This window comes from Pristiophorus japonicus, chromosome 13 (genome assembly GCF_044704955.1).
Source record: "Pristiophorus japonicus isolate sPriJap1 chromosome 13, sPriJap1.hap1, whole genome shotgun sequence".
Classification (NCBI taxonomy): Eukaryota; Metazoa; Chordata; class Chondrichthyes; family Pristiophoridae; genus Pristiophorus; species Pristiophorus japonicus.
The window spans coordinates 50,827,001-50,852,193 of NC_091989.1; the positions used below are offsets into that span (position 1 = coordinate 50,827,001).

The 25,193-nt window shown below is 41.5% G+C and overlaps 1 protein-coding gene across 12 annotated transcripts in view; it reads left to right on the forward strand.

The window, feature by feature from the left end:
• Positions 1–25,193, forward strand: part of anks1b (ankyrin repeat and sterile alpha motif domain containing 1B) — a 965,528-nt gene that overhangs the window by 934,154 nt on the left and 6,181 nt on the right. For 5 of the 12 annotated variants that reach the window (XM_070897439.1, XM_070897441.1, XM_070897443.1 and 2 more), the window contains 7 exons: positions 219–281; positions 3,914–4,090; positions 7,910–8,038; positions 8,610–8,681; positions 11,119–11,205; positions 16,905–17,042; positions 19,305–19,475. In XM_070897439.1, the coding sequence (XP_070753540.1) occupies positions 219–281; positions 3,914–4,090; positions 7,910–8,038; positions 8,610–8,681; positions 11,119–11,205; positions 16,905–17,042; positions 19,305–19,475 (837 nt within the window). The remainder of the gene's footprint in view (positions 1–218; positions 282–3,913; positions 4,091–7,909; positions 8,039–8,609; positions 8,682–11,118; positions 11,206–16,904; positions 17,043–19,304; positions 19,476–25,193) is intronic. The other 7 variants (XM_070897440.1, XM_070897442.1, XM_070897444.1 and 4 more) reach the window with 5 other exon arrangements.

Sequence of the window (25,193 nt, forward strand, 5' to 3'; positions counted from 1 at the left end):
CAGATCCGTGCAAATTACATTGAGCTGTTTGTACATTTGAACCTGCCTCCCACTGCCGGGAGCGAATGTTGTTAATTCTCTTGCAGACCACTAGGTGAATCACTATGCTATGATGGGACCCTCCATCTGGGAAGGAGGGAACAACTGACAGGAGTGGTGGAAGGAAAAGCCACTCGTATTAGGTGCTATTCAGATTGGATCTCTTTTTATATCAATAGGTCAGTTGTCCTGAATCCCGCAATGCCATCTTGCAAGATGATGTATATATCGTATCTTGGATGGTAAGTCACCTCACTCTGAAATAAGCTGGGCAACATGGACTTGAGGCCGCCTTCTTCCCCCCCCCCCCCCCCCAATAGAGTGCATGTACACTACTTAATTTCTGATACCTGTCTCCACTGCAGGATGTAATTACTTCTACACCATACTTTTCCCAAGGAGCACTTAACTCAAAACTCTAATGAAGGGCAGATGGTCTGTCCTCCGTTTCTGCCTAGCTTGAAATGAAACGGGCTGTCCAAGTTCTGTCACTCTTTTATATGTTGTCCTGAAAAAAACATCATTTCATGTACATATTGTAGGAAACGTTATGGAAACAATAGTTTTAACAATCATTTTTAAATCCCTGAGATCATTATTTGTGATTTAAAGCAATTTTGCTGCCATCTGTCTTTCTTTGCAATGTATTTTGCCTATTACTTTCTTTGCTGTACAATGACCACCTGCCAACAGAAAGTGAACATATATTGTAAGTAGCAGAAACAATGTCTATGAATTCCAAATGCACGCCCTGTTTAACACGGTTTATGTTACCGTTACTGCATTTCTAGATCTTCTGCTGCTTGTAATATGCAAAGGCTAATCTGACACATACAAATGGCCTAACTACAAAGATTTGAGAGATGCTGTCACTTCAGTTAGGACACCTTGCTCCCCTTCCACCCCATCTTCATAATGAGCACTTACACAATAATGTCGTCCCTAGGTTGGTGATTTTCTTTGCGTAATATCTGATACGGAATACATCGCCTCAGGGTGCAAAGGGAAATAAAGCGATAATTGAAGATGCGTTACCTTTGAAATAGTTTTTATGGTAAAAATCCGATGTGAATTGTTTCTGTAAACCTGGCCCTGGGAAACAGTTAATAAATCAGAATTTTTATTAGAGCTTTCATTCAAATCATACCAGTCTCTCATCTTCTGTCATGAACTATTTCTTTGGAACTATGTTTAATGTAAAGACCTTCCATTTGTGAGCAATAATATTATTCTATGATCAGTTTTCTTATCTCCCATAATTTACATCACCTGGCCAGCAGTGGAGAAGAGCAGCCGTGTTTCTTTTCTCTCCGTTGGTTGAACTGAGTCGATATGACTGGAGTAGCAGGTCTACTTCCAGAAATATAATACTGTTGATACTTCTACTCTTTGGAACAGTGCTGTACCCTGATTTGGCATTTCAGTCTTGATAACCTGTTTGAAGAGATCGTCCCAGGTCTCTGAAAAGATTAGAGAAGGATCGATATGCCGTACTGCAGGTGATTCATATCCACAGTGCCCGCATTATTCAGGGAGAGACTGTCACTGACGTAACCAACACAATTGACATTGGAAAACAATATTGTTCATTGTAATATATAAATAAATCCGGATCTTTATTTGCTTGCTGTCCTCCAAGACATTATCTGCAAGCACAGGGACAGCGTAGTCCAATCCTCCCATTCTGTTGCCACCCACCATCCAGTCTGTCACAACTTTCTTTAGCTCAACAAGGGCAAGAATGAGACAATCCTGATTGGCTCATGCCAGAGAATGTATGTCTCTAGCACTGATTTAGTCCCGCTTCTGGCTGTTCACTCAGGTTCAGCCTGACAACATACAACTTCAGTGTCCTGCAACCCTGAACTGGGCTTCAAGTTCCACATCCAGTCTGTCATTAAGAGTGCCTCCTCCGACCTTCACAATTTGGATGGCCTGAGCCCCTTACAACCACCTCCCCCCCGCCTCCCACTATTACTGAATCCAACATACATGCCTGTTACTTCCCAGCAGGATTTCTCCAACACTGTCCTTGCTGGTGTATGTAAACTACAATTCATCCACAATCCTTCCACTCTTATCCAATCCCACACTCCTATTATCCTTATCCTCACCAAGCTTCATTCTTGCCTGTTCCCCAAGTGCATTGACTTTAAAACCCATGTCCTCCTTTTGAACCCCCCCCCCCCCCCCCATGGTTTTGCAGCTCTTTTCTTTTGAAATCTACAACTCCATGCAAGTACCCACAATTTTTTTTCTAGCTCTTCACTCTACCTATGGTGGCAGAACCTTCAGCCATCAGGGTGCCCACTCTGAAATTCTCTCCCCAAGCTCTCCAGCATTACTACCTCTCCCCACCTTCAAAAGCCTCGTCAAAATTTGGCACTTGTGACTGTGCTCGTAGCCACGTCCCCGAATAACCTGCCGCCCCACTTCCTTCTCATTTGGGTTACCGAGGCCTCCTTAAAGCCCCTTGGGACACCTTGTTACATGAAAGGTGGTATAAAACTATAAGTTGTTATATTACTTATCATGTCCTTAAGACATCCCAAAGCACTTGACAACACATGGATGAATATTCTTTACTGAAATAAATACCTTCTATTTGTCTGTTGTGTTATTGAAGGTAGTGGAGAGCTAAACAAAAAGCTACAATTTGCATGTCTAAATTTACAACGTATAGCAGTCTTCATTTGAAAATAAAGGTTCAGTAGTTACAGTGCATCAGTTCAGAGAGCACTTCAGTCAAGTAACACAACATCAACATAACATTTTGCTGATTATCCAAGAGTAGAAGATACCAAAACAACCATCAACAGTTCATCCTTTCCAGGACCTGTGTACAATCTAATTAAAACATTAACTGCAGTTAATATCTATGAGGGACATAACATAATGTAACAACAACTTTTCTCTGAGTTTTCTACATTGAATAAGCAGCTGCTTTTCATCAAAGCATAAAACTAAAATCAAAACCCTGAATGAACTTTGTCAGAAATAATGATAGATCAGGTGTTTGCCTACCTCAACCTTTCTGACTTTTTCAAACACAGAATCTGGAAAAAGTGTTCCTTTATCATTTATCCCACAGATTTCTTATAAAAATAGGCACAAGTGGCACAGTTGGTTAGAGTGTCAATGCATGCCAATAGAGATGAGGGGAAGGTTTGATCTTCTCCACCTTTTCCCCCTCCATTACACAGCTTAAATGTCTGACCTCAGCTGTATTGTTGTGGGAAGGCATAGAGCTGAGGCCAGACACTACCTCGCAAAGGGGGTGGAAAGTCAGAGAGGGGAGACATCCTGGGCCACTGCTGCATGTCTGTTAGTTAAATGGTAGGTGTTCTAGCCAGGGCGCAAGTTGGCAAGTGGATATTCATGATACAGGCAGGTTAGGAGATAAAAAAATCTTCATAGTAGGAATACGTTAAGGGAATCATGAGTCTTAGTTTCATAAATATTTAACCTGAAGGAGCAAAGAGAGAGTTTGTCTGTCTCATTAAGGAGCATGTTACACAAGTTTGTTTCACATACTTTTGATTTCTATCTCCAGAGTCATATTTTTATATCCATTTTTGTGTTAATGCTGAAATAAATAACCTAAATAGTTGTTTAATATTAATCTATACCAAATAGCTTTTGCTAGATTATTAGTGTTCTGCCAAGATTAAAACTACCTGAGAGATCCATTCATTTGAGAGGGATTATTTAGGTGTGAGGGATGTAAATATGTGTTCTGAATGTTTCATCAATTTGAAATGCTTAGATTTGCACTGATGAACAACACAGAGGAACTAAACCATTAGGGCTGGGAGAGATTCAGTAACATAAATCATAACATTAATTAATGCGTTGCTATTTGCTTCTGGAACAGGACCCTGGGAACAACACTCCTCAACTTTCCCCATCCCTTAGCCAAAGCACTTACACTGGTGGCTCTCTTGATATCCCCTCTTCCCATTTAATGATGCAAGGGGACGCAAGAAGGCGAATCAATGACAGCTACTTTGAGGATATGCCTAGGTCCAAACTGGAAAGACAAATGGCTCAGGTAAATTGCATTGAATAACATGCAATAAGCTGTTAACCTTGAGTTCCCTTTGCACTAGTTTGGCTTACTTTCCTCATAATTGATTATTTTCTTTGTAAGTTTGTTTGTCATTCTATACTCCAGCACTACCTGATAATCTATCAGTTCTGACTCTGTTATAGCTTGGTTAAAAACAATTAATAAATCTTCATGAATAATAAAACCTTTATCATTCAGATTCTCACTGGGATAGATTTTGTTTATTTTAGTGAGTAGTAGAGATTTTCAGCTTCATGGTTTGTAAGATCTTCTGGTATTTATATAATTGTGAGAGTTTGTGCCTATTTAGGATTCCGAGCCTAAATAAAATGTCTTTGTCTGCATAGTGACAGTCACTGCATTTCATTGTAATTCTGTGTATAGCACTTGAGACATTTTGCTATTATATGGTGCTATGTACATTTCCTTTGATCAGTATGGTACAGGCAGTCCTTTGTGACGCTCTTCGCACCAAAAGAAAGATGTTACAGGTGTTACAATGAGCTACATCTTAAAGGGTGGAAGATGCCTGTGCATGGATTTTTTTAACATGGGGTGGCCATTGCACACCAGCCGCCACACGGGCTTGACAGAGCTAGGTCTTGGTCCAGTGGCGAGGATTGACCAAGATCTGTTGCGCCTCCCCTGGGCCCCGACCCCGCTGCTGTTAAATGCTGCACTGCTCCTGTGCCCTGACCCCTCTGTTGTTGTTATATGCTACGCTGCTCCTGGGCCAAGATCCCGCCGCTGTTAGATGTTGCGCCGCTCCTCGGCCACAGCTCCTCTGATGTCACATGCTGCACCGTTCCTGGGCCACGACCCTGCCGATATTAAATGCTGTGCCACCCCTCGCTGTGCTCGACCTCCACTCCCTCGCTGGGCTCGACCTCAACTCCCTCGCTGGGCGCCCCCTCGCCGGGCTCGACCTCCGTCCCCTCGCCGGGCTCGACCTTCGCCCCCTCACCGGGCTCGACCTCCGCCCCCTCGCCTGGCTCGACCTCCGGCCCTTGGTGGTCTTGAGAGCCGCCTCTCGCTGGGCTTGTCTTCCGTCCCATCGCTATGTGTACATTTCTTTTGATCGGCACACATGGACATCCATGGCATTGTTTAAGGAGTATCTGAGCCAGTATAATTTATAGCGGTAAAATATCCATTTGCTGATGAGAGCATGAACTCTCTCCCCATAAGGACATATCCCACTTACCTAAGGTGAGAAACCTTACGTGCATGCCTTACTGATGCAGCAAAACCACACAATGCAGAGCAATGGTAAACTTCTTGCTGCTTCTCCAGTCGGGACCACCCTAATCATTAGGGCATTGGTTTGCAGAGCTGGGCAAAGTTGAATGCGAGCAATTCCAACCTTCACATTCCTTTAGTGAGCCAGTTTGCAGGTCAATGGGTAACAGTGCCCTGGTGTATTGCAGAGCTATCTGTTTCGGGTATCAGATTACCAAGTCTTCCACAGAGGTTACACACCTACAACGCCAGGCACGTGATCCTGGGGCCAAAAGACTCCACTTAGCTTTATTCTCTCTTCACTCTCTTCCCTCCCCCCCCCCCCCCCCCCCCTCCCAAGAAGATACTAACTAGTTGGTGCCAAATCAATACAAGTATTGTGCAACTAAGTAGAATTCAAAATGAATTAATGTAATATTCATACAGTGGAGGCTCCTTTAGATCAAATCTTATTTGGCACATTGAAAAGCCCTGACAAGCCAAATTTGAGTGTGATGGATCTCCATAGACTATTGTTGTAATGAGGAACAATGCTGGTCAGGTGTCCCTTTCCGAAACGTCATGGTGTTGGTTCCTGTTGTATTTATAACATTTTGCAGCTTGTTAAAGAGCTTTATAGCTAATCTTTTCAAATCCCTGTGAATAAGATGTTAACAGCTCAATGTTCAGGATGCACATGGCGAAGACATGCATACCTCTAGTGGGAGAGGCGTACTAATAGTCAGTATAAAAATAAATGGAGTACACGCTTAGAGTCAGACCCCCATTACCATCAAACAAGGAAATTAAGAACATAAGAAAAAGTCAAGGATAAGAAATGGTCATTTGGTCCATCAAAACTCATCCTTCTAGTTGACAATTGACCCAGCCTAGTGTCCAGTGGTATTTTGAACATCCATTGATATATTTGACTCCATTGCCACCTCGGCATAATCTATGAAGGGGCATACTCCATGTTGTGGCTGTGTATCCCAGCATCCTACTAACATTCGATTTGTCTTTTTAATTGCTTCTACACATTGTCTCGACTTTGAAAGTGGGAAGTCTACTGCTACTTCCAGGCCTCTTTCTAACTCTCCCTTTGCTAATTTTATTCCTGTCATTGTATGCCTATGTAATTTTTTCTGTTCAATATGCAATACTTTGTTAATATTAAATTTAATTTGTCATTTGATTGGATAATAGCATAACTGACCCGAATCCATTGTAGATTGTTGCCTGCATTATCTACTCCATCTTATTTTAGTGTTTTCTTCAAACTTAACAAACTTACAATTGGTTACTGTGTCCAAATCTTATGTAGGAAAGAAACAATGGTGTTTTAAGTACAGATCCTTGCAGTACTCCACTGCTGTTCCCTTCTTATTCTGTACTTCTCATGAGTACACCTGTTTCCATTATTTATATCCAGTCCACTATCTACTCTGGATTCCCGTGGCCTTCATAGTTTTTCATGTTTTACTGAAGATGTTCTGAAAATCCAAATAAACAATATTGAAAGGATTTCCTCTATCTATCTTATTTATTCCTCAAAGAAATTGAGGAGGTTTGACAAGAAAACACATTCTCAGTCCATGCCAGCTGTTTCTTTTTAAGCTGTTGCTCATAGATACCACGTCAGCCCATTATTTTATCCACTGTTGATGCTTGGCGAAGGGCCTATAGTCATCTGAGTCAGATATTTTGCCCCCTTTTTTAAAAAAAAAATTGTATTTGTTTCCTGTGAAACATTCCCAGCACCAAGTGATTCTTTTATAACTATAGCCAATATCCCGCAGCACCTAGGGTACATGACATCCATCCAATCTGCTTCAGCTTTTTCCAATACTCTGACTCTTTTCCCAGTAGGCTTTATGTAAGTTGTTTTTCTTTCTCACTTTCACTTTAATTTCATCCAGTTGGGGGACCGCTTGTTCTGGATACCAATGTTTCTTTGACATATACCTGTCTTACCTATTTAGTATCACAGTTTTAAAAGTTTTCCTCAAAAGATTTATCTCTGAGCAATATATCCCATTTAATTTATTTTGGTTGACCTTTCATTCCGTTGAAGCTTGCCTTACTGAAATCGTAATTCCATCCTAATCCTCACTGACACTGATTGTCAGAAAATCTAACTTCTCTAATGTTATAGCCACTTACCCCTGTGTTGGATACTGTGCAACTCTAAGGCTTAGGATTTGATTTACTTCTGTGACGTGGAACCAGTGAATTTTATGATGTGGGAAAAAAATCAACATAATGTGTTTTTTCTTAAATTCTCCTTTGCATCATTGGAATGTTGCACTAAAGGTGGCATAGACACAAAGAAGTTGACAGCAGGTCTACCAGGCTTTGCTACATTCGTAATTATCAATGCACACTTTCAGCATGTCTTATCTTGAGCTGGATGTAGTCTAATCACAGTTGGGCTTAAGTGGCCTGCACTCGAAGGGTCTCCAGTGGAAGCAAATGTCGTTAATAACTTCTTAATAGTCAGCTCACTATTTTTGTAATACGTTTTTTCATCAAAGGTGCCTTGGGTTCAGTATTCCTGTGGTCTAATTTTGCTTTCCTATTCAGCAGGCAGAATGGAGTGAGCCTTCCATTACTCTTCGGCCTCCAAATGAAGCCACGTCATCCACACCTGTACAGTACTGGCAACATCATCCTGAGAAGCTGATTTTCCAGTCCTGTGACTATGAAGCATATGTAAGTACCTATTATATAATGGGCACAGGTGGCAGGGTAAGCTGGGGTTAACATACTGCACAGTGACTTACGTGCATATGCTTCTCATGTTATTTCATAGCTTCCATATTACTCTTGGGACATAACAAAGTAGAAATTAAAGTCAACAATACTAGTCAGCACTACTATTGTACAAACACTTAACAAGCTAGTAAGGCCCCCCCCCCCCACTACTTAATAGAGGTGTTACACCATTTATTCCACCATTATTTGTTCATATCTTTTACTATGTTCCTCTCTAATGCTTTATTTGCACCACTAATACATATGTTAGTCTGCTTTAGCTTTTTTCTATATTCTACCTGTTTCCAGCAGACTTTGCATAGGTTATTTTTCTTTCTTCCACTTTAATTGCCCTATTCATCCATTTTGGGAACCGCTTGCTCAGCATGCCTTTTTTTCTCTAGTATATACATATTTAATACTCAATATTAATTTTAATTGCAGAAATTGAACCATTTATTACATTGAACTATTTATTACATATTTACAGGAATTAGAACAAAAGGTAATTTTCTTTTCTCGTATTTAGTATTTAGGTTCGATGTTGGTGAAGGAATTGCGAGGAACAGAGTCAACACAGGATGCATGTTCGAAGATGCGGGTACGTTGTCTGTTGTAGATTTTCAGTGTGATATCTGGGCAGTACAAAATTGTGTTAGTGGACTTGAGATCTCATGGGGCATTTACATCAGCGGTGATGAGCAGAGATTGACTTCAAACCCTGGCAGATTAGAGGGAACATCGACAAGATATATAGAAATTCTAAACAGCCTTAAAAAGCAATGGGCTTATAATTTTACTTACACCCAATTAACCCCATATTGGTTTACATATACAGGGGTTGACTTTCATGTAACAGATCAACATGCTTATTAATCTATATAATAAGGAACTGGGTGACACACACTCCTCAACCAAAAGTTACTGCATTGTGCTTCCTGTTCAGTGAGTCTGAGATCAGGAACATCTTCACATGGGGCATCCCACCGATACTGCTCAATTCCATTACTCAACGACTTATGCTCCAGTACACAACTCAACAGAGGCCAACATGACTGTTATATTGAATCTTTCAGTCACTGCAAAAAGTGTCATTACATAGATGTGTTTTAGAACATTCAAGGATTTTTTGTGGGGGGGCAGGATGAGTAATTGTGTTTTTGAAGTGATTGGAGCACATATGCGTAAATGACCACCACTCCTTGCCAGTATGTTCTGCCTGCTTTGGTGCCCGAGTGGACAGAAGCGTTACAACCTGCAGAATCATCATCATAGGCAGTCCCTCGAAACGAGGATGACTTGTTTCCACGCCTAAAGCGGATATGTTCACTGGTGTTTCAATTATATTCCGGATCCTGAACTACATCTTGAAGGGTGGCAGATACCTGTACATGAATTGTTTTAACGTGTGGTGGCCGTTGCACACCAGCCACCACACGGGCTTAACAGAGCTAGGTCTTGGTCCAGTGGCAAGGATTAATCCTCACGACTGGAGACCAGCTCTGCTGCACGAACCTAGTGCGCACACATATCGCAGTGTGGGCTGGCCCGTGCTGCCCCATGGCCAGAAACCAGAATATAAATTAATTGACTTCTGCTCTGGACTAAAATGAGGCTCTAGCTCTGAATACATATAAAAGGGCAGCATGTGTTGTATTGTCGTCCATATTCTTCATGGGGTGGGTGGAGTGGGGGGCAGGGCGAAAGGGAAGCAGCATTATTTACTATCCTATTCGAATAAATCATTCTTGGACTTAAAGATGGTCCATTCTTGGACTTATAGGAAAAAAAGGTTATTTGAACATACAAGGTAGCTGAAGCAGTATTGTAAGCACAATCCCAATTAGCTTTTCAAAAGCAAGTGACTAGGGGCTAGAAGTTCACCGGCCGGTTTCTCGGCGGTATTGGCCGTTTTGGGCAAGAACCGGGTCGGTGAAAAAATTACGTCAGCGGTTTCGAGGTACCGCTGGGGAGCGTACTGCCGGCGTGCAACGTCCATCGATCGCCATGGCGCGATTTTTGGCTCAGCGGTGATCCGTAGGTAAGTTGGAAAAAAATCGGCCACGAGAATCAGCAGAGCTGGGTGGTAGGTAAGTAGCCCGGTAAGAAAAGGTAACTCATTAGTTTTTTTACTAATTATTTTAAAATTGTCTTGCAGTGATTTAAGTGAAAAGGGTCCTGAGAATGTTTTTCCGATTTTTTTTTTTTTACTTTATGTTTTTTGAAAAAATATTTTTTGTCTTTTTCTCCTTCTAGGCCCAACCCGCAGCCTCACTGTAAATTTTTCGTAAATTTATTAATTATCGCCCATTTTTTTTTTAAGAACTGCCCAATCGGCCCAAGATTCCATTTTTTCGCTGAGGATCGGGGTGCAACGCCCATTTTTTTCACTGGGTGGATTTTTTTCTTTTTTGGGGGGAATTTTTCGACGGCGATAATTTTGGGAATCTTAGCGGTATTTTGGGAGGCAATTGGGCGCTGACGGATTGTTTGGAAATTCTAGCCCTAGATGTTTGAACATGAAACATTAAAGGGTTTAGAGAAAAGGATTGGCGTGGGACTAAGTGGATAGTTCTTTCAGAAAGGCAGCACAGATATTATTGGCAGAATTGCCTCCTCCTCTGAAGTTTGAATCTAACATGTTCATTGACCTGCAGTGTACCTGATTTGCATTTCTGTTTTATACTTCTCGACCTTTTCAGCTGTTTCAAGATAATCCCCCTCAGTGGATGCATAATGTTCTCCATTGTAGAAAACTTTAGTGTCTGATTTTATTTCTTTTGGAAGTTTTTAGATTATCAATAAGATTTTTTTATCTTGGTTGATTGAATAACCAGCATTAACATTACAAAAATAGTAATCTGCTGTCAGCCAACGCAAAAACTATGGTCAGTTTGCTCAAAGAATTTTAAAAATCGATTCTTAAATATGCATCAGGGGAGAGAGAGCTGGAGTAGTGCTTACTCAACTTGTTGAGAATGTTTTTTGTTCCTAAAGTCATTATTTTTGAAAAAGTAAGTCACTATTCTGTTTCCCAGAAGTCTTCGGAACAAATGAAGAAGATTCCTACAATTGTACTTTCAATCTCGTACAAAGGAGTGAAGTTCATCGATGCTGCAAACAAGGTAAGTGAAACCCAGAGGAAGTGAAGAGCTTTCTTTCAACAAGCAGCTGGACAGTCCACCAATTCCAATCATTTGGAAAATCTGGTCTTGTATTGCAGTGAATCGCATTTCTATTACTCTTGAAATTAAAGGGACTTGATGGGATGAAAATCTTCTCCTGCCAGCTGTAAAGGTTTAAAGTTTGGGCTCAGTCAGTTTCTGGTGGGCACAGGTCCACATCGCACAACTGTCTGCTCGCTAACTTGGCACTAAATTGAAATGTGACATTGGTGTGGCCAAACAGGGTTGAGGCACATTATAGGAAAGTCTTCTGTCTACATCAATATATAACAAATGTACTTAAAATGCATTTAAACATTATTACTTCTTCAAAACAAGTGTAACTCATTGGGGAAACAAGTCAGTGCCACAAAACAACATTTTTACAGGCAAATGTACAGCAATGAAAATAGTGATGGGGGGGACTGGGGTCGTGTTAAAATGGATCTTGCAAGAACATAAAGCATGCAGCAAAAAAAAAAATCAGCCTTTCAAGACTGTTCTTTCCAGAGAGCAGTTACCATCTGCTGTATCATGGACGTCAACCAACTCATTTAATCTTCTGTGGACAGATTCTTTACAGATTCTCACTGCGACCTCGCAAAGAAGATAAATTAAGCCCAGCTGGAGAATATCAATCTAGCCTTGCGTTCTATATTGTTCATCCTTTGCCAGTTTCTTTCCTTGGTCCAAGCAGCACACATATCTCTGGATCACAAGGAGGGGAACAATTTCTTGAGAATTGTTAATTTTGTCCTCGTGTCTGCTAGTTCGTCATTCACAGTTCAGTTAGGTCACCCTCTTTCATCAACATTATCCATTCCTGTCAGCTTTTTAGAAAAAAACGCTTGCCAAGTCAATTTAAGTTAATGGTCATAAAATCATGGAGGGCAGCATTTGAATCTCCAATAGGCTCCCTGACAGTAGTGCAAGGTAAAACAAATCCCTAATATCCCAGATGTAGCTCCATCAATTGTATATACAAAGTAAAATAAAATCCTTTTTGTTATAGTCAAATGCCTTTCAGCTGATTCCTAGTTTGTGATTGACATTGTCAATAATAGCACAAAAGCAAAATACTGCAAATGCTGGAATCCGAAATAAAAACAGAAAATGTTGGAAATCTCAGCAGGTCAGGCAGCATCTGTGGAGAGAAACCCTTCGTCAGAAGGGACCTGAAACATTGAGGGGAAAATTGCGGTCAGAGGCTTCTTTGTACGAGTGCCTCCGATTCAAAAAAAATCTACGAATGTACCTGGCAGTCCCGGAGGAACGTAAGATTCCGGTCGGAGGCCTAGATTTCACTGCACAGCGCACGGGAGATGTGCGTACATACATGCTGGTGTCACGTGGGTCTGGACCACCAAGCACAATGCAGTATTCTCATTGATAAAAATGGGAACTCCAATTGTATGAGTTCCCATTACTATCAATGAGAAACCCCCCTAAAACATCAAAACACAGCTTGTTAAATAAATAAAATACCTCACATATTTAAAATTAATTGTAATTAAAGTTTTATTAAAAAAATATTTGTTTTGGAATTTTTTTTAAATGTGCTTTAATAGGGTTAAAGATAAACTTGCCTTAATGGACAGGGTTTTTAATATAAAAATGAGTGTTTAAATTACATTTTTATATGTTTTAAAAGTATTCCGCTGGTAAAAGTAAGCTTATACGCCTGCTTTCACCAGGCGTAAAAGTTTGAAGGACATTTGCTGGACATGAGTTGGACAAATAGCCCAATCTCTCCCACACGGATGTCCTTCTCCCGGGGCTGCAGAGGATGTGTACGGAGAAATCTTGACAGATCGGAAAAGCTGGTTTTCAGCGCATGTGCATTGTGCCCCAAAAACCAGCTTTTGCGAGGCCTCGCCGCGTCCATGCACACTTCATACGCACCTGGCAAGGCTGCAATTTTCGGCCCGTTAACTCTGTTTCTCTCCTGGCTGACCCGCTGAGATTTCCAGCATTTTCTGTTTTTATTGTCAATAATAGATTTGCATTGACTAAATATTTATGTTAATGATCAAAGTTGTTGTACCCTGGTGGGATTGGGCTTTGGTGAATTTTACAAATCCACCAGCCTACTTTAAAATAGGGTACCTTTAATGAGTACACATTTCACACTGAACTATGTAATCTTATATTCATATCTACCAGTGATTCCTCAGCCTATTTACTTAATGGGTCTAGATCCCTATGCATACCATCAATCTCTGTTGTTTCTCACCTGGTCACAGAGATCAATGCTCTCAGAACATTTAAAAATATTACACAAGACATACATGTCCATGCAGCTAGCAATGTAAGGAGCAATAACTGTGCTATGAAACACTGATATAAATTGGACAGGCAGGAGATCAATGTAGAGAGTCCACTAGTTCATTAAAATGTATAATAAGAAATTACATTTTACATAATACCATCTTAATGTTTCATTGGTTTGGAGTGGAAAAAGCAAATTGGTCTAGTTGTCCTGGGAGCTGGAATGGCCTCATTTCATGGATCCAGATTTTTCTTTTAAACATTGTCGTTCAGAGGAGGCCTGATCAGAATGTCTTTTTCTTTGGAGCTGGGGCTTCAAAGTGTTATCTACAAAGCATAAAATATTTAATTCAACAACAAAAAGAGAAACTCCTCTGACCATGTGTGATAGCAAGTAGAGTTACAGGTGCAGCATCTAAAATCCGGAATCCGGACTCCGTACTGATCGGTAGCAAGGTCATCTGGAATCTGTAAAATGTTCTTGAATCCGGACCTGCCGACCTCGGGGCCCTGCCGCTGCCCGACCTCGAGCCTTGCCACTGCTGCCCTTACCTCGGGGCCGCCTCACCGGCCCGCCCTAATACCTCCTCTGTGACGGGGGCCTGCCAGCCCGAACACTTCCTTGGCGGCGGGGCCCGCCCGAACAACTCCTCCATGGCGGGCCCTGCCTGAACAGCTCCACTTCGATGGGGCCCACCTGAACACCTCTGCCTGAACAGCTCCTCGACGGGGACCCCCCTTTCTGACGTTCTGAAATCCGGAAATACCCAAACCTGGGCTTGGGTATTTACAGATTCCTTACATCAGAAAGACGACCCAAAGTCCGGAACAACGCGAAATCCGGAATGGCCTCGGTCCTGATGGTTCCGGATTCTGGACGCTGCACCTGTATCAGCTTTTCCCAAGCTGGAAGACAACACTGCCATCAAACTGACAGTATTAGATTCCCTTGCACTATGCAAACTTTGTGATGGTATAGGTTCACCAAAATATATAACCAAGTTACACTGACATTGGAATGCTGTTTGAAAATGGCTGCCAGTTATTTAGCTGTTAAACACCTAAGATGGCCAAATGGTGCCTCAGGATTATTACAGAAGCCACAGAGAATTGAATGTGGCAGCTGAGATTCAGATGTAGGTTTTCATTTCAGGAAATCTATTCTCCCTCTATTTATAACTGAAAGTCTGCCAGAGGTCTTACTTAAACATAACTTTACATTTTAGCTTGCGGCATTTGATTTCAGATGTTACTTTCCATTCAGTTTAATAGAACTGCAACCTGTTCTATAGAGCAGCTGATTCAATTTACCTGACCCCAAATTGCTGCCAACTAAATTCTTGACATTGTCAGGAGCCTTCGCTCCAACTGATGAATTAGTGATTGATTGTGCCTCTTATTGTGCTCAATTTTGGCCCAGCCCGTTTTTCGGCACACTTACCGAAGATGCGCTGCTTTTCTCCGTTCAGAAGTGCGCCAAAAAATTTCCTTCCCACTTTGGCCACTATCCGGCCTCCTCTCTGTGGTCGCGCAGCGTGGCCAGTCGAGTCGGGGGTGGAGCCAGTGTCCTGCGCCGAAAACAGTGCCAGGACGTCTGCACATGCGCAGTGAAGTGTCCGTGCATGCGCAGTAGCTCCTCATCCCCAGCCTCTCCGTGTCTTGCTGCAGCCACTGTATGGGACCCGATGCCGGCCACTGGAATCCCCAGCCTCTCTGTGTCTTGCTGCAGCCGCTGCGTGGGACCCAATGCCGGCCAAATGTTGTTGTGAGTAGGGGTAGTTGATTTGAAGCTTTAATCACTTTAATCTTAGAAATCGCACCGGGAGTCCATTCGGCTAGGGCTAGGGGCGGGCGGGCAGGAGTACTGATAGTGCTCCTGCCTGGATGATTTTGATCAGTTCTGCTGCCCGCCCGCCCGCCCCTAGTCCTGGCCGAGTGGCCTCCCGGTGCGATCGATCTCTTAGAAATCCCACCGAGAGGCCACTTGGCCAGGGCTAGGGGCAGGAGAACTGATAGTGCTCCTGCTTGGATGATTTCGATCAGTTCTCCTGCCCGCCCGCCCCTAGCCCAGGCCGAGTGGCCTCCCGCACGGGTCGGCCCGCTGCCTTCCCGAGCCGAGTTTTAAGATGAAGGTAGGAGTTCAATTTTTTAGTATTGGATGCTTATTACTTTTTGTTTCCAAGGTTTAGTGCTTTGTAAGTATTGGTGCTTTAGGTGCAGGTCCTCTCCACTTCCCGCCCCTATCCCAGGCCAAATGGCCTCCGATGTACCTACCTGCGCCGATTTCTTTAACTTTCCGCAAGGGTTTTCTGAAGTGGCCACATACGCTGGCCTAAGTAGATTTGGAGTAACTATTAGCTGGCCAAAGTGGCCTAAATGGGCAGAACTGGCGTAGGTGGCTGGTAACGCCCCCTTTTGAGGAAAAAAAACGAAACCAAAAAAATCGTAATTAACTCATTTACACTGGTGCAAATTGAATGTGCAAAATGGGGATTTTTAAGTTACGCCTGAAAAACCAAGTTACTCCAAAAAAAAAACGGAGCAACTCCTGGCCAAAATTGAGCCCATGATGTCAATGATTATTTACAACTGATAGAATTCAAACAGCATCTTATATAAATATACAGGTTGAGCATCCAAAATCCGGAGTTCCGAAATCCAGAAATTGTTCCGAAATCTGGACCCCCGCTGCCGCCCCCACTCTGCCGCCACCCGGACCTCTCCCCTTTTACCTCGGCCCAGGTGTTTCCGGATTCGGGACATCAGAAAGACGTTCCGAAATCTGGAAATACCCGAAATCCAGAACGGCCTCGGTCCCGACGCTTCTGGATTTTGGACCCCCTACCTGTATTGCCATGCAGGAATAATTGTGAGCAAATAATTTTTAAAATGGAAAATGTATTGCCGAACATCTCAATCATTGTATGATTGGTTTTGAAGAGAGTATAATTAATCATTGTATGATTGTTTAATGATTGCTGCTATCTGTCCTTTACATTCTTATTTTTTTTTATTCTGCTGTGTTGAAATCAGAGTGACTGAGCATTTGTTACCTGTTCACTGAAATTGATGCAGTCAAAAAATGTTCATGCAGCTAACAATGCAATGTGCAACAGCTGTGTTGTGAAGCACTACAAATATAATTTAAACAGGCAGTGAATAGGTGACTCCTAACAAAAGTTAGACTTGCTAAATCAGGCAGACGACTGCTACCTTTAAGTATCTCAAACAAAGGATCTAAAAGCAGTTGCATGTGTTCCTACATAGTAATGAGCTTTGCTAATTATATGTAATGAGTTTCATATATTTTTGTGTTCAGCCATGCAAATGTCTATTTTTATTCTATTATTTCTAAACCCGCTAATTTTAGCACTTTTTTTTACCATCTGCAGAATATCATCACAGAACATGAAATTAGGAACATTTCTTGTGCTGCTCAAGACCCTGAAGATCTTTCCACCTTTGCCTACATCACTAAAGACTTAAAGTCGAGTCACCACTACTGTCATGTATTCAGCGCATTTGATGTGGTCAGTCTCTTGACATTTTTCATCTTTTTCTGAACTGCTGAAGAGATTTTGATGTGTGTGATTTTTTTTGATGTTGATTTTTTTCCCTTGGATTCTTCTCCACTTGTGAGTGACCGATTACAGGAGCTGGGCTATACCCAGCTTTGGCTGCAAACAACTAGTCGTGTTTTCTGTTTTGGGTGATTGCTGCATAACAAGGTTACGTGGAACCATTAGCAAAAGGTTGTAATTGTCTGAAAGCTGTGCAAAAATTAACAATAAACATACAGCATATAATTCTTAGTCTTAATATCTAAAGACTATTGTCTTGATATTGGCCCGCAACCAAAACAAGCATGAAGTGTGAGTTCCATCTGCATTGTTCACTACGACTGTTTAAATTCATTTTTTTTCAAAAGAATAAAATTAAATTGTAGTTGATAAATTGTTCTTGGCAAGTGTCGAACTATTTTCAAAATTGAATCCAAGAAAAGGGTAAAAACAAGCAAAATAATTATATTGCATATCCAGATTTTTTTTTAAGACTGTCTAAATGATGTACATCACATTCTGATTTTGGTTGCCACATGGATTGCATTAGAATTGTAGGAAGAAAACGGACCCTGCTTTAAATATAGCTCATAGAAGTACAGAGACATTATTCAATGAATGTTCATTAAAATCACCCTTCAAGCACACATCAATCATATTTTATATTTATAAGACACATCTTATGACACTTGTCATTTTCTAAGAACAGTTTGATGAATGATGGTTTTTATAATTATTTACATTTCTTTTCCAATGGAAAAAAATTAAATCCTTGACATTTGCTCATAGCTGATAGGATAGGAGTTTCTAATTGGATGCCATTCTTCTTATTGATATATTTGTGTGCAGATAATATATAATCACAAACACTACTCCTGTATTGCCATTAGAATGCTCATGCAAATATTCTCAGCAACAGCTAGTGTTCTGACTTGAACATTTTCCAATAATGTTGTCCATAGTTCTCACTGTGTTAAGATTCAGAGATGAGCAAAGTATATTTTCTCCCAGTGTTCGAGTCCATTGTGTGGCACAGTTGGCTTCCAGATTAATCAAGGAGTGCATTGTAGACATGAATCTTTAAACTCTGCAGAGTTGGCCAAGTGAAGCTGTTTCTGTAGTCACACAGTTACACAGTTACAAAATAAAGCCACAGCTATCTACTATCTATAGTTTGCAGAATCCATAAAATGTTATTTAGTATATTTTAAAATGTTGCTAAAATGGCAATATATTATATAATCTTGATAAATGGCATATATAAATTAGGGATATTCAATACCCTAAATATGACCCATTTTTACTGTTTAAGTGGTTCTAAAAAAATGATAATGTGATCTAACTGCATAGTTAGGGATTGTGATGGGGTGGGGGTAAAATTTGCAAGAAGTGCAGTATGCCACAGTCCTACATTTGAGAACCCTAAACATTTCCAGTTTTCAGCCAAGGTTACATCCATTTTTTTTCACCCTTTTCTAAAACAACGCAAGAACAAATATGGGCACTGGAAGTAGTTCAAACATAAATGACTATAAAATGAACCCAGTGCTGCAAAAGTCTCCAGTTAGAATCAGCGACACAGCTGCAGTGGAAACGATCCTGTTGTTTCCATGGAGATCCACAGTGTTGCAGTTAAAATTGTTGGGAGTAAGCGCGTTAGGCATTAGAAATCTATCAGTTTTTTAAGAAAATGCTGATACAATGCAACCTTTGAATCATAATTATCCTACATAGCCTCACAGAGCAATATAAAATGAGATAGTTGGAATAATCTGTCAAAAGCTAATACCTCTGGGTTATTTATTTAGATATTGATGCTGTTGATATTATCAAATCAAAAACATGTCAGTTCATGGGAAGCATCAAGAAGAAAAATCATTTCAAGGTTGAATATTAATAAGCTGCCTGGGACACAAGCTTAATGTAATATTTCATATGATGGGTTAGACTTAGCTTTAATTATGAAACATGCCACTTTTGAGCTAATATGCTGGTGCCTTAATCTGCTGGTGCCATGTAATCAGGCATGGCATTCACCATTCTTATTATAATAATATGGATTAGGATAATAAACATAATTCGAAGCTCACTACTTCTGATCTCTGAAGTTAGAAAATATGCTTTAGTTATACTGTAGATGATGCACACAATTCCTTTCATGTTACTTTTCTTAAGTTGTATTCAAATGACTCTTACAAATCCAACATTTTTTGGTTCTTTTTTTTTCATCAGAATTTAGCCTACGAGATCATTTTAACACTGGGACAAGCTTTCGAAGTGGCTTATCAGTTGGCCCTACAAGCCAGGAAAGGTGGGCATGGCCCGCCCACAATGCAAGATAGCCTTGAAAGTAAAGCTGGCAAACCTATCCCAAAGCCGCGAGCAAGTATCCGGAAATCTGTGGTAAGAGCCTAATAAGCAGATAGATGCATAGCAACAAGATGGATCCTTTTCTGCTTGTTATTGGCAATAAGAAATTCATTGTATCTCATGAGCATTGCTACTCGAAGATCTCGTACATTAAAGACAAGGTGTCTGCTGATATAAATTGGATGCAGGATTGTTTCAGATGCAATAAATAGAAGGAAATCAGTTAACAATGACCTTTCAATAGTAATTACACAAATGAATTGCTATCTGAGATGTACCTGGTTATTGTGCTGCTAGTGAGCTGTTACAAACAGTAAATCGAGACAGAAATTTCTCCATAGGGACTTATAGCAAGCCAAAGCTTGCCTTTGTCACCAGCAAAGGAGGTATAATGAGTCCAAGGAAAACAGTTCCTGACTCTCAATGTTAATCATTAATCATATGGGCTTTCTAACCTCTGCTGTTTATCAGTGGATGAGCAGTGAAGATGACAAGCATATTTGTAACCTAGTCTGCTAATCATTAATTTTAATACTGAAATATGAATTAATTGAGCCCATTTTACTTCTTTGCTTAGGTATCTGCTGCCCTTTTGGGAGGGTGATTAAGCAGACATTGTCCTTGCCAACTGGTGCCCAGTTGTAAGGTTGACAGTGTTGGTAGCCTCTCTTAGCCCAGGAATGGTAACCAAGACAGAACTAAAGCATGACTAAATGGAACAATCCTGCCATGTATATAGAATAGAGTGTTCGTAAAAAAAAAAAGTGCAGCATGAAAAAATACACCAGCTCAAACACCTTTCTGCTTGAATGCAATTTGTCTTCTGGTCCTCAAAATATTTTACGCGTTGGATGATTTCAGCTAACAGAAGACGGTTCTTGAATATTAAAAGCTAATCATATATCTAATAACTGGCTAGAAAAATACCTGTAACCAAATACAAGGACGCTATCACAAATGCACAGAAATTTGATTCAAACGGCCCTCGGGCTTTGTCCCAAAATCTGCAGGAGTTCTTCAGCTACAAAGATGCTGAGGAGGGGAGTTCATAAATTGCACATAGTTTTACTTCAATCAAGATCTTATTCACAATGATTAAGTGCCAGAGATAGTGTAGCTCCTCGTGCATAAGGTGTGCAGGCATTAATTCACATTTTTTTTTGAGTTTGTTACTTTTGGTTTCCTGTTCTCTTCAATTTGGAACATTAACCAAAAAGGAACCCAGACTGTCCCCCTGCCCACATACTAGTTAAAATAAGAAAACTAGTAAATTAACAATATTCACAGTCTTCCTCTTTCCTCCCTAAGCCCCGCCCATCCTAACGACAGGGCCTCAGCCCTCAGGCTCTTTGATCTTGTGCACTGTGACGGCCACAGGAGCAAAGTGTGATTAACCTCAGCATGGTCTCTGAAACTTTGATGGATCGCAACAGTTTGGTCTCTGGGATGCAATCCGAGCCCCTCTCTTATTGCCCATGTTCATCAAAAAACCGTCGCCTGTCTCCAGCTATTGATTCACACAGCTGCTCCCAGCACACAGCTTTGGCAACAGCGACTTAACCACCCCACAGTCTAGTGAAAGGACCAGTGAATACCTCACACCATATAGGGTGAACCAATGTAACCTAATGTTCAAAAAAAAGCTAATGAACTAAAATTACATCAAACACCTGGTTATAAATATCTCGCCTGTGAATGCCCAGACTTGCAGCAGCAAGGTCAAAAACTGCAGTTTAATATTCTCGCCATAAAATGTCTGACACATAGAGAATTTGAAAAAAAGAACTCTGAAAGACTCAAACTTTAAAAATCTGTATTTTGTGACAGAAATCTGATCCAAATATATTTCTGATGGCCCTGAATTTGAAGAATGGATGCATTTAAGATTCACTAAGTAGATACTGAATTATTGTAAAACTTGAAGTCTGCAGTGTAGCACCAACACTGATTCCACCTACCTAGGAACATTTTGCAACAATATTTCTCAATTTCTCATCCCAGCTATTGTACTTTTAATGTCAACATCTCTGTCTTTGTCTGCTCCATCTCCTTGTGTCGTCGTCCCACTCGCTTTGCTCTCTGCCACTTCTATGTGAACAATAATTTATTTTAATAGTCTTGGGTTCACAGCTCATTTCTGAATCACTTGCTCAATCGTCATATTCAAGCAGCTCAGGAAATGGATGATTAATGAGAGAATGGTTCTTGGATTTTGCTTGCGGATTGTCTGTCCTGGCCTCGTTCACAGCTTTGCTGGCTATTAATAGCATTCACACGCTGCAGGCGGAGAGTTGCTGCTTCCCCATAAATTCTCAGTATGACAGCTTGGCATTATCCCATTGAAAATAGCAGCATATTTTATTAGCACTGATAAAGAGCCTCAGTAAACCACTCCGCCTGTGAGTAACTGGTGTTAAAGGCGGCTAAAAATGTCTTAAATCTGATCGTAAATTGAACAGCCTTGCTAACATCACCAGGCAAGAACTCACTAAGATTATGCATTCAACTGATAGCCATGAACCATTCTGAAGGGTTTTGTACATTGGGCATAGAATGTGGGTTTTTTTCCTCCTTGGGTTTGGATTCCACTAGAACACCATGCACCTGTACTTTGCACACTGATCTTGGAACATTTTTCTAGGCTGGATGAGGAGGTACATATGACAAAAGCAGAGGCTGCCATGTTGATTTTCAGTGTGTGGAAACTAATCTGGGCACCAAATTGGATTTCCCTGGTGAACATTAAAGCTGTTGTATCTGCTATTTTTTTTTTAAATTGAATCTGACAATTCTCTTAACTCAGTGGGGATTTTCAGTTTGGCAAACACTCTAGAGTAATGCATGCTGAGTTGCAGAATGGGATATGTTGGGGATAGGTGTGGAATACAACAATTGTAATGAGATTTACTTTTTTTTGTTTTCATTCTAACCCTGTTCTCTCCCAATCAGGTCCTAATACTCACAATATCCCAGTCAGTGGGGAAGGCAGGGTAAGTGCTGGGCTGTCAACCTTGCCCCGTATGGGACGTTGCCAGGAAGTGCCTATCAGTATTAAAGGAAGGAATTCCAAAGTGTTTCTCTACCTCTCCTTGACAGGCTAGCTGAGACAGAGAAGACGAATTAGCAGAAGAGCGGGATGCTGTTATTCTGCCAGTGTATGCATTACAGATAGGTAACAGAAGCCCTGGACAGCTGAAATATGACTTTGAAAGTGTGAATAGGAGACACTGAGCTTAATATCTTTGCTGTTATCATTGGTAATAGCATAGCATCAGTGCTGTGGTCCAGAACACCACATTGTAAAATCAGGGCTCTATTAGGGGAGAATGTGCTGACGTGCACATTGTGTGTAATTTATTTTCATATCCTTATCGTACGCTTATTCCCAAAGCATCTGGAGACATCGGCCCCAATATTTACTTGGGGGAGGGGAGGGTGCGGATGAGGTCGCAAATGGCTGAAGAGCCTGGCAAGGCTGGTGACGTGGAGGTCCTACCAATCTTAATGGCAGGGCCTCATAGGGGTATGGTTTCAGAATATGGGGCCGCCCGTTTAAAACGGAAATGAGGATGAATTTCTTCTCTTAGAGGGTCATGAATCTTTGGAATTCTCTACTCCAGAGAGCTGTGGAGGCTGGGTCATTGAATATATTTAAGGTGGAGATAGACAGATTTTTGAGCGATAAGGGAGTCAAGGGTTATGGGGAACGGGCAGGGAAGTGGAGTTGAGGCCAAGATCAGATCAGCCATGATCTTATTGAATGGTGGAGCAGGCTCGAGGGGCCAAATGGCCTACTCCTGCTCTTATTTCTTATGATCTTATTTGCATCCAGTAGCTCCGCCTCCTGACTGGCAACCATGCGAATAGACACCCTAGAGGAGAGGGAACACCACCGGCAGGAGGCTGCACTCGGGAGGAATGGAAGAGATTGACCATCAGGAAGAGGTGGGGGGAGGCCTGTGATCAGAAGAGCTGGGGATGGACAGGGGGCTGGTGATCGGAGCTGGGGGAGGCTGAAGAATTGTGGGGGAAGCACTGCTGCCCACAAGGAATGCTGGGAGTCACTCAGCTTGCAGAACTGGCAGCTCCCGCCTCCATTCCACCCGAGAAATCCGAGCAGCAGCAGCTAGTTTGAAACTGGGCTCTCCATTGTACTGAAGGAGCCCGATTTAAATCTGTTAGTAAGTGTCCTGCCTCTTCATGGCGACACATGGACACCGTGATATTCGCCGCTATTTCACGTGTTGGAGCCTGGTTACACACTCTTCACTTTATAACCACCTCACCACTCCACTCCGACCCTATCCCAGTGGTCGTGGGGGAATTCATATCGAGGGTATAATCATTCTTTTCTTTCTTGCCAATTTCCTCACCCTCCTCTGCTGAAGGTGTTTCCAGGTTGGGGTGTGGTTCCACAGGCATCAGTCACCCTCCAGCAGCTTGCCATTTATCAATGACTAACCCTGTTCATTTAAGGTTCATTATGGAAAATAAAAGTGTCGTGCCACTGGGTGAAGTCAGTCTGATGATGAACAAAGCACAAAATTCCATTGGCAGTGCTTAATCATGGAATCGGTAACCTAATATCCCATTCTACCCCCACCCAAGACCTCTAACACCTAGTGCAGCTATTTCTATTTCTGCAATGGTGTTAGCATACAATTGTATTACTAAATGTATTTAGCACTTTGAAACCTGCCCCATGACTGAATGTGAGACTGTGGTTTAGACCATTTGACTTGGGTTTCCGTGGTTCTTCCACCAAAGTTACGCCGAACAAGGACAGGGAACCTCTGGCAAAATATTCACCCCCTAAAAACACAGGAAGGAAATCCAATTGTCCAGTCCGCAGTCAGTGTAATTTGCAGACTGACTTTTAAATACCTTACCGTGTTGACTGGGAACTTTATGGTGCTGATGGGAATACCGTATGATGGGGATACCGTATGGAGCTGATGGGGAACTTTACGATGCTGACTGAATAGCTTAAAGTGCTGATGTGACTCAACACAGTCTAGTTGAAAGGACACCAGCATTTGTTCAGTAAACTAAGCTGATTTTTTGGAGCAGTGCATGTTTGTAGGGAAAAATCAATCAAACAAATTTCAAAACAATTAAAATGAAGTAACGTCATGCAACAAGGGAATTTGGTGTTGATGCTTTTTTCTTGGACCAAATATGTTCAAGTTCTGTTTCTTGTGGAAAATTGGCACCTTTTAAACTAATAAACACCTGTCTGCAGCAATTACATTTCGTCAGTTAAAAATATAGATTTTAGTTTCCTGTAGACCTAAATTTGTACCATATTTGCTAAATGTAATGTGAAAATGCAGCTTCAGCAGAAAAAGTTTAATCTTAATAGATCTTAGTTGATTGGGTTTCACTATGGTTCAAAGATTTGACTTAAAGCCAAGTAATATGAAGGCTCAGTGAGCCAATGCATTAAACGCAATATGGCTGGGCATCTCTCTGCCCTGTGCTTGCACTTGTGGCAAGTTTCCAATTTCAGTCGACCTCAGAGAGCCATGAAGTAGAAATAAAACTCTGCTGCAACATGAGGGGATGAAAAATCATCATTGGCTGCTCCCATCCACCTGCCCCCTTGCAGCCAATCACAGACCGGCACTGGGAGTGCGTCCGACCTAGTCATCTGTGCCCCACTGGCCAGGGAATGGTGTGTGTCACGGGACGGGGAGATGACCATGACCCCCAGAAAAGGGTGGGATTATTTTTTTTTTTTAAAACAGTCCT